The following is a 10,026-nucleotide window of genomic DNA, read 5'->3' on the forward strand; positions in this document are numbered from 1 at the left end:
TATATTTGATTAAATGTGCTTTATTTCAATATCCTATTTGTCAGAGTTATCTTGATGATTGCATTGCATTTTAATGTGACCTCCATCTCAGCCATCAGAAGATGAAGAGGTTTTATCTTCCTTTTACAGCTCTCATACTGTGTGTCTGAGGGCTTTCTATCTAATTAACGCAACACAATTGAACCGTGATACATATTCAACAGGTTCTCTAGCAGAGCCCTAGACATTAGGTGACAGGATACAAATACAGAATGTGGGTACATTTCTATGTTCACTGATGCCACCCCACGCAAATCCATTGTGTTGTGGAGGAGCTCAGGACACATCTGAAAGGCTCTCATAAATCAGTGGGTCTCCTCCAGACCCCCTCCACATCTCCATACTCCACACAAAGCCTGATTGCGTTCAGCATTGCATTCCTGCCAATCACTTGAGCCTCTCAAACCCTCTCCAGACATATGCTGTTGAAATGGAAGGTGTCTGTCCACCGCATCTCCCCCACAGAACCAAACGGGATCGTTCTGTCTCAATAGGAGATCAGTGATTGTCATGAATGTCTGGCATTCTGAGAAGCTGTCAGACAGAACAGAGATATGCTGTGGGCTATAATCATGTCTACAACTAGAAATCTAGCTGACCTCAATATGATTTACATTGAAAACAAATTTGGCAAATATGTATGGCCAGCCGTGGCATATAACTGTTCTGTTTCACTACTGTTTGATCTACAAACAATGCTCATTCTGAGGATGAAACGTTGCTAGTTCTTTTTAGACATAACAGGAGAAGATCCAGCATCCAGTCAAGCTGCAGTCATATTTCAATAACCCACACAAACAGTGCTTTATTTCTGAGTTGGTGTGAATAGGTTTGGTTGGGGTCAGGTGGGACTACCTGTCCACACTGGTCTCCTGCAGGCGGTTGTTCATAATGGCGAATGCACCCACCCCCCCAGAGAAGCCATTGTGGCGAGGAACGTGGCTCTGCCTAGGGCCCTGCTGGGCCGTCTCACACAGCTGCTTCTGCAGCAGTGCCAAAGACACCTTATTGGACGCTGTGAAGTCATTCACCGAAATCATCTCCCCAGAGAGACGCCGGCCCCCAGCGACCCCGTCCACCCCCGCTCCGGCGTCCGTCTCGCTGTCGCACACTGTCTCCACCGAGCCGTCCGTGTAGCGATGTCGCCCTGTGGGGACTTGGGACGGGGTGGGCTGCACGGCGTTGCGTTTGAAGTGCTGCTGGCGGAGTCGTGCAGGTGGAGGCCTCAAGCCAGAGTGTTTTTTATGGAGGCAGGGGCAGCAGACCCGCCTGCGGAGGCCTCTCTTAGGGCACGAGCAGGGACAGCGTCGGCCTGGACAAGCCAGCCGGGCCAGGATCCAGTTGAGAGTCTGTTTGATGATGATGGAGATGACGTTGAAGAGCGAGTAGATGCAGCACACGCCCATGAGGATGAAGAGGCAGTTGCCCAGGCGATAGGCTTCCTGGGCCTCATAGTGCTCCCTTTGGCTGCTCACCAGGTCCCCGAAGCCGATGGTGCTGAAGGCCACGAAGCAGAAGTACAGGGAGTCCATGTAGCTCCAGTCCTCCATGGAGCAGTACAGAGAGGAGGCGCTGCAGGCGATCAGCACAGACGCCACCCCCAGGATCAGCATCACGTAATAGACAGAGGGCTTCCAGCCCTCCAGACTGTCCTCCTCACTGCGGGGCTCCTCGGCCCCTGACACAGCCCCCAACCCCGAGCGCCTCATCCTCCGCTCGTGGCACCAACGCATGATGTAGGCCAGCATGGTGATGATCCTCTCCAGGAAGAGGTTGAAGAAGAGGATGGTGGCGGCACAGCCGATGAGGCCGTAGAAGATCAGGAATATCTTACCAGGGATGGTAGCTGGGGTGTTCATACCAAAGCCTGGTGGGAAAGAGTACAAAAGAGAAGGTTCAATTTGAAAATTGTTTGTCAATTAAGTGCCCTTACTGTTGTTCTTAATTAGCAGTACATGTCGAGATGACAAAAGATGTGGAGATATTAGCATCGATATTGATATTAGCATTTTGGCTTCATGCTATGAATGTAGCTGATATTAGTGAGGGATAATCATTTCACAGTACTGGGTACTTCCAAATTATGTTAACATAAACTAAAAATAAGGGAGACTGAATGAGTCATGAAGACAGGAGTTTAGGGAGAGAAGGGATGAGATGGCAGTCCTGTTGTCTGTTAAAAATGGGGGCATTGTTCAGTCATGAGTAGTGATCGCATTGAAAAAGTCATAGTAAAGCACATCAACCTCACATGCCAACATTTAATTGAAATTAAACTAATTTGACAATAGTGTCTAACCGATCATCCAGCTAATCCCCGTAGCCTCCTCTCTTCTCTCTTCACCCCCATCATCTACTCAATACATCCTCTACATTATACTGTGTATCTGTTGAGACAGTTGTGTTCGGATGTTTGCATCTACATGACAACAAAGAACTGCATCTAAAATAGCCTGACTCTGACCCTCAATGAGAGCAGCTGTCCAACTCACCGATGGTGGACACCACCGTGCCGACAAAGTAGAAGGCTCCAGAGAAGTCCCAGCGGGGCCTAAGAGCATCCACTCTGATCCCGGCCCCGTTGGCCTCTTCATACTGGCGCAGCAGCGAGTGCAGGGCTCCCAGGCTCACCCGGTGGCTCAGGGTAAAGTTGGCCAGCTGCTGGTCCCAGAGGAGGCGGGCTCGGAGCTCAGAGGGGCGCTCTAGGGCGGAGAACACAGCTGCCCCACACAGCAGATAGAGCAAGATGAGCCCTGCCAGCAGGCAGAAGCGGGCATTGTCCTCATTGAGGGGCAGGGGGCAGCAGCCACCATCCCGTTTACGAGCCATGAGTGCAGCTGGCCTGGCACAGATACACGAACCACCGCACTAACATACACTGCCTGTCTGAGCCCGCCTTATTAACGCCACTCAGATCACTCACTACACATACATTACACACACCAAACTACCACACACACACACACACACACACACAACACGCTTAACAAGCCCTAATGTGCTAAAGCAAATTGGGTACCCACACAGAGAACCTACACACAGCTGGCCCCCAAGGCCAGAGGACGTTGATGGTTGGTCCATCCAGAGCTCTCTCAATGTGGTGTAATGTCCTGAGTCGTCATTCACGTTCCTTATGAGTTCCGAATCTGATGAACAGTTTCACAGATTGTCAGCTGTGTGATGATGTGCCCACTGATAGAAGAGAACTCCTGACTGTTTGGTCACTGTGTAAGACTCTGGAATCCTGCACTGGTCTGTGAACAAGATATCGGTACCAGTGGGCAATTCATTTGGTATTGACATTGTTTCCAATCAACAAGTGCAAATCATTTTTCCATCTTTTCTCAAAATGTGTATATAAATTTACTGATATCTGTCGTGCAAAGTAAACCCATCATGAACCACTAGAGCTCTTTACTATGCCTGAAAATCAAAAACATCACAAAAGCCTACTCTTCTCATAATTTAGATTTTTTTTTTACATGAAATGTTCATAAGGCTCTTTGATAATTAATATCATATATTATCTGAAATATAAAGAGAGAAAAAACATACCTGATTTTATATATCTTGATTAATCCGATGATTCCACAATTTATTCAAATAGTTTTTGCCCGTCGTCATGGTGAGACTTGATCTGTGGTTCCAGGTAGCCTACCTGCGCTGGGTACACATTTCCGAGGATCTGATGATCAGTGACCATGGAGATGGGGGAGATGTGGAGAAGCAATCTGATCCGTAAATGTTTCCATCACAGACTTAAATATATTCGTTGTTTAAGTGTGTGTGTGTGTGAGAGAAAGTGAGAGAGAGAGAGAGAGAGAGGCAGGGAGCGAGAGAGAGAAGCAGGAAGAGAGAGAGAGAGAGAGAGGAGAGAGAGAGAGGCAGAGAGAAAGAGACTGAGAGAGAGAGAGGGGGGGGCAGGGAGAGGCAGGGTGAGATCAGAGGGATAAAACCCATGTGTGCAAGCATACCTTGATTGGTGTAATAATCATTTCTTGATTTTAGAAGCTTTTCTATTCAGGTCCTCCAACCTGTAATCAACATTCAATCTAACATTTCCTCCTCACTGGGCAGTGAGACTGGTGGTCTTCAATATATTATTGATATGCAAATATCTAAACTGATTAAAACACTGGATCTGGACTGTAAACTGATTAAAACACAACGACTTCTTATTCAACAGCTCAATTCCTTTTAGAGAAAGTTTTGCATGGTATTTATCTGACATCTGATTGCAAATGTGGCGTTTGAAGTGGTTCACAGCTTATTGATGATACTCTTATCAGGAGTTTACCAAGTGATTAACTAAGTATATTTTTCAGACAACCAACACACAATGTATGTTCTCCTCTCTCCTTCGTTTCTGTCCCAAATGCCTCAGGTATAAGTCCTCTCTGTTGTAGGTTGTGTGGGAAGGATGGCTTTGTTCTCTTTTGTGTTTGTCTGTCTGCCTTTAATCTTGGATGAGGGCTGAGGGGTTCTAGAGGGGCATGGCTTCATGCAAGGACACTGGAGCACTGAGTGTCCAGGTGCAGAAGAAAGAGGCCATGCATGAAAGAGTGACACCTGCATTTACACCTGCAAAATACACTTCTTCTAGTGATTTCAGATCACATATCAGTGTGTGTAGTCAAGCCATTTTTAAGAGCATATGATGTTTAGTGCTGTAGGCTTGTGTTCATTATCCTATTTTAAGAGCATATGATGTTTAGTGCTGTAGGCTTGTGTTCATTAGCCTTTTTTAAGAGCATATGATGTTTAGTGCTGTAGGCTTGTGTTCATTAGCCTATTTTAAGAGCATGTGATGTTTAGTGCTGTAGTCTTGTGTTCATTAGCCTTTTTTAAGAGCATATGATGTTTAGCGCTGTAGGCTTGTGTTCATTAGCCTATTTTAAGAGCATATGATGTTTAGTGCTGTAGTCTTGTGTTCATTAGCCTTTTTTAAGAGCATTTGATGTTGAGTGCTGTAGTCTTGTGTTCATTAGCCTATATTAAGAGCATATTATGTTTGGTGCTGTAGTCTTGTGTTCATGCTGCTCTTCAAATTGAATCATGTAGCACTTACATCATGCATTGTATCATGCATTGTGCTATGGACAGAATGAAACATGGCAATGTCCCTAAATCACAACCCACTCTTTATCTTTTGGCAAAAACCTGATGTATGAAGTCTAGGTCATACGAATGAAGACATGAGTTATCTTGTGTTCAATAATTTGCCTAAAAAGCAACAGAACAGTCTCCCTTTAAATCAGTGGTGTAAAGCACTTAAAAATACTTAAGTACTACTTAAGTAGTTTTTTGGGGTATCTGTACTTTACTATTTATATTCTTAAGAACTTTTAAATTTTATTCCACTAGATTCCTAAAGAAAATAATGTACTTTCTACTCTATACATTTTCCCTGACAACAGTACTCATCACATTTTGAATACTTAGCAGGACAGGAAAATGGTCAAAATCATGCACATATCAAGAAAACATCTCTGGTCAAATGCTTCGTTTGTAAATGATGAGTGTTGCAGTGTGCCCCTGGCTATCCATAAATTAAAAAACACAAGAAAATCATGTAGTCTGGTATGCTTAATACAGCATTTTTAATGTGCACGTTTTGGTTTTTTCCCCTAACACTACACAGCTGATTCAAATGATCAAAGCTTGATGATTAGTTGATTATTTTAATCAGCTGTGTAGTGCTAGGGCAAAAAAATAAAACGTGCACAGAGTTTGTGAAACCTTGTAAGGAATTTAAAATCATTATACGTTTACTTTTGATAATTAAGTATACTTCAGCATTTACATTTAAAACTTAAGTATATTTAAAACAAAATATTTTTTTACTTTTACTCAAGTAGTATTTTACTGAGTTTCACTTTACCTTGTCATTTTCTATTGAGTTATCTTTACTTTTACTCAAGTAGTATTTTACTGAGTTTCACTTTACCTTGTCATTTTCTATTAAGGTATCTTTACTTTTACTCAAGTATGACAATTGGGTACTTTCTCCATCACTGCTTTTAATATACATTCATTACAATAATTAAAATACGGCAATAGGTATCATATTAGAAAATAGACAAAGACAACATACAATGGATAGACAACAATTATCTACCTTAAATAAGGCTATATACACTGAGTGTACAAAACGTTAGGAACACTTTCCTAATATTAAGTTGCACCCTCTTTTGCAGTCACAACAGCCTCAATTCATCAGGACATGGACTCTACAAGGTGTCGAGAGCGTTCCACAGGAATACTGGCCCATGTTGACCCCAATGCTTCCCACAGTTATCTCAAGTTGATTGGATTCTTGATACACACAGGAAACTGTTGAGTTGAAAAACAAAGCAGCGTTGCAGTTCTCGACACACTCAAACCAGTGTGCCTGGCATCTACTACCATACTCTGTCAAAGGCACTTAAGTCTTTTGTCTTGCCCATTCACCCTCTAAATGGCACACATACACAATCCATGTCTCAAGGCTTAACATCCTTTTTTCAAAAGTCTCCTCCCCTTCATCTACACTGATTGAAGTGGATTTAACAGGTGACATCAATAAGGGATCATAGCTTCCACCTGGATTCACCTGGTCAGTCTATGTCATGAAAAGAGCAGGTGTTCCTATACAGTGTTACACAGTCAATTAACTAATCCAGGGATGGGCAACTTTGATGGGGGTGGGGGGCCACAAAAAAAATCTGAATTCATCATGAGGTGCCACAGTTTTACAGCTAATTTCCTGCAATTCTACACATTTTGCCATAGGGTGGAGAGAATTGTTTGCAGTTTTTAATATGATATCCTAGTGAGATTACTAACAAAGTAATTCAACCATGATAAGTTTAGAGGAGGGGGGGGGGATTGATCTGGGGGACATTAAAGGGGCCACCAGTTGCCCATCCCTGAACTAAACAGACCAGAGCCAGCTGCTAATACATTGGTGCCTAGAGTCAACCCGTTAAGCAGACCAGAACTGACCATTTTCTCAATGGTAAACAGCATCTTTCATTTGTCCACCATCTTTGCTTCTAGTTCATGTGCTGAGATCTACCCATATTACCGCCACCTAGCGGCTAAAGCGAGAGCCTTACATATTGAGCTGTCAAGATTATGACCTAATCTCAAATGGACCCCTAGGGAAGAATCTGAATTACATTTCCTCCTCATGTCCTCTCTCCTCACACCCCTCTGACCTTCTCCTCCAATGGGTTTTGAGAATGAGGTGAGGAGAGAGGACAGGAGGAGTCAAGGAAATGCAATTGAGATATCCCCCTATAGTAAACCCTACACACTTGAGATCTGAGAGGATTTAACAGGTGCAACCAATATGCTAATAGCTGCACCTTGCCCTCTCATATGCTAGGTTGAAGTTTCACCATATTGCTTATACCAACCAAATCATTTCAGATTTCCACAAGTGCATAGGGAGTAGGGTCAAGGGTTCCATTTGGGATTGGGCTGTTAGCTTGAGCTACTTTCTGGTTCTGACAGTAATATCTAAATTACTCAGGCATTTCTAATTTGTGTGATGCCACCTGTGAGTGGAAGGTAGCCTAGCAGTTAGAGCGTTGGGCCAGCTACTGAAACGTCACTGGTTTGAATACCCAAGACAACAGGGTGAAAAACCTGTTGATGTGCCCTTAAGCAAGGCACTTAACCCTAATTTGCTCCAGGGGCGCCATACTACTATGGCTGACCCTATAAAACAACATATTTCACTTCACCTATCTGGTGTATGTGACAATTCATGTTTATTTACCGTACAATTCATAAGCATTATATAATGGCATTACTTGACCTCTTGTGACACGTAAGCATATACTAGTATTAGCTAGACTTAAAATAGTCAAATTCACTTCTCATACTGATGATATCATCTTTAATCCAAAACACTCAACAGGTTAATGTAGCTAGACAAAAGTATTTTACAACAATGACCAGAGCAACTGGTCTGCTCAACCCAACTGGCCAGAGACCGTTTTCAAATGTTCATCCTCATCAGTGGTGTCCACCTCTCTGACAGAGGACAATAGTGCTGTCATACAGTTCAGATCCATGGCCATTGCTTAGGACAATGACTGCACTTACTCAGCTGCAGATTGAAAGGAGTAGTAATCTGACTAGTGAATGATTAATGTAATTACATAGCGGATGCCCACGTATCCAGTTAGAGGTAGCGACAACAGAGGCTGTAGAGAAGGAAATGGTTTTGGTCATCTCTCTACTTTGGGTTTGGAGAAAGTTCCTAGTTGCTTTGTGTTCACATCTTTCAGCTGGTCTAGCTGTCTCTGTCCACGCCGGTAAAGATATTCTATGTGCATGACATCAGTCTTCTTGATGCTGGAGTTCTCTCGGAACTCATCCCGGATCCTAGGTAGAAAGCCTGGCTTGTCCTGGCCAGCACGCAGGAACTGGCGGAACAGAGACAACACCTGTTTCTGCAGCTTACTGTGGCGTGCCATGGTGTGGAACACAGGGCAACAGCAACACAGATGACCAGGGAAGACGACCTACCAGAAGACAGAGAATGAAGCAGCCTCACCGTCACAACACAGGCATCAGGGTGTAGATGAAGTGTCTCCTACACCTATGGGAGAAAGACATCATAGTGGCTGGTGAAACAATGATATCTGGCCATGTTAGTTGTCATTATATTATCTTATGATTATAGGTGTGTTTCTGAAGATTTGATTAGCCTCATGATGATAGCCTATGAAACCAATATCCCTGATGATAAATAAACTCAGAATGGACAGTCAGGGACCGGAACTCATCCCAGGCAGTGGACAGTAACGTTACAGGAACAGTATTATATTAGTGAGTCACATCAATAAAACTTCTAGCTTGTCGCTAACCTACACAAACCACAAAGTTGAACACTTTACAATACATTCCACATACAGGCTGATACTAAAACACCACAATATGGTTTAAAGTCATGTAGCTATATACTAGCTAGCTAGTCGAATTTACTGGGCTAGAACTGCTAGCTAGCTAACCAGCAAACTAACCTACCTTGACAGTCAGTGTCAACTTCGAAAATATAGTAACTTTGCCTGTATTTGATAATGAAATGCGTTTCATATCAAGTGTGAAACTCCCGTTAATAACCTATTTACCACTTAAACCGTTCGAGGAACATATTGCTTAAACACTAGCTAGCTAACACAGCACGACCTTTATGATAACTCATGTTAGCTATGTATCAAAGACAGTATAGTATGAAGATAGGCCAGAACTGCTTCCCCATATCAGACTTCTAGGCGATGTCACGGCGACATTTGCTAGCTAAACTCATGCGTACAAATACGTAATGTGCAGGCGGGTCATTCCTCTCTTGCGGTGCCATGTGGACCTCAAAACTTTTGGAGAAAAAAAAAACAATATATATATTTTAAATAGTATTCTAAGAGAAAATTGGCATGTTTGACTTTCAGAAAAACAAATTGGTCAAACTCAGGCACATACAAAAATATTGGGTGCATTTTCCAATTTGTTAGGCGCATAATCCTAACTGGGTGGAACCTAACAGGGTGGGAATTTTGAGCCTAAATTAGCCATAGCTCTGTGAGTGAGCAAGATTGAGCTGGCAAGCAAAATGGTGAACACTTGAACAGGATTTTAACTTTATCAAACATATTTACATTTTCTCCATAATTTAGCCTAACATCGTGGACATTTATTATGAGTGGGACATACAGACTAACAACTGAGTGTTTATATTTATTGAGTTTTGCAAAATAGTTTTCCCACCAAAGAAATTACGACACATCCTAAATGTGGTGTCATTGTAGGAAGGGGTTGTTTTCTTAAATGGAGAATTTCAACAAACTAACAGGGAAAGTGATCAGGGAAAATCTTAAATAAAAAATAATAAATACAATAATTATGAAAAATACTTTATTGATGAAAGAGACTTTAACTAGGACTATAACATAATGAATAAAGATTTTAAAATGTGTATTATTTTATGGCATATTT

General features: G+C 42.6%; 2 protein-coding genes across 2 annotated transcripts; both read right to left on the reverse strand.

The window, feature by feature from the left end:
- Window positions 1-774: 774 nt before the first annotated feature.
- Window positions 775-2,912, reverse strand: kcnk12l (potassium channel, subfamily K, member 12 like). Its single transcript, XM_021618321.3, has 2 exons — window positions 2,532-2,912; window positions 775-1,906 (listed from the first exon to the last, which is right to left on the reverse strand). The coding sequence occupies exons 1-2, from the start codon at window positions 2,866-2,868 to the stop codon at window positions 891-893; spliced, it is 1,353 nt and encodes a 450-aa protein (XP_021473996.1). The 5' UTR covers window positions 2,869-2,912; the 3' UTR covers window positions 775-890.
- Window positions 2,913-6,039: 3,127 nt separating this feature from the next.
- Window positions 6,040-8,631, reverse strand: sdhaf1 (succinate dehydrogenase complex assembly factor 1). Its single transcript, XM_090186530.1, has one exon. The coding sequence runs from the start codon at window positions 8,505-8,507 to the stop codon at window positions 8,259-8,261; it is 249 nt and encodes an 82-aa protein (XP_090042656.1). The 5' UTR covers window positions 8,508-8,631; the 3' UTR covers window positions 6,040-8,258.
- Between the last annotated feature and the right edge of the window lie 1,395 nt (window positions 8,632-10,026).

The sequence above is a fragment of the Oncorhynchus mykiss genome, chromosome 10, assembly GCF_057628025.1.
Source record: "Oncorhynchus mykiss isolate SJ-2025 chromosome 10, ASM5762802v1, whole genome shotgun sequence".
Taxonomy (NCBI): domain Eukaryota; kingdom Metazoa; phylum Chordata; class Actinopteri; order Salmoniformes; family Salmonidae; genus Oncorhynchus; species Oncorhynchus mykiss.

Coding starts and splice junctions, on each gene's coding strand:
- kcnk12l (XM_021618321.3), bottom strand. CDS start 2,868: ATGGCTCGTAAACGGGATGGTGGCTGCTGCCCCCTGCCCCTCAATGAG. Junction 1,907..2,531: donor CACGGTGGTGTCCACCATCG/GTGAGTTGGACA, acceptor CTTTCCCACCAG/GCTTTGGTATGAACACCCCA.
- sdhaf1 (XM_090186530.1), bottom strand. CDS start 8,507: ATGGCACGCCACAGTAAGCTGCAGAAACAGGTGTTGTCTCTGTTCCGC.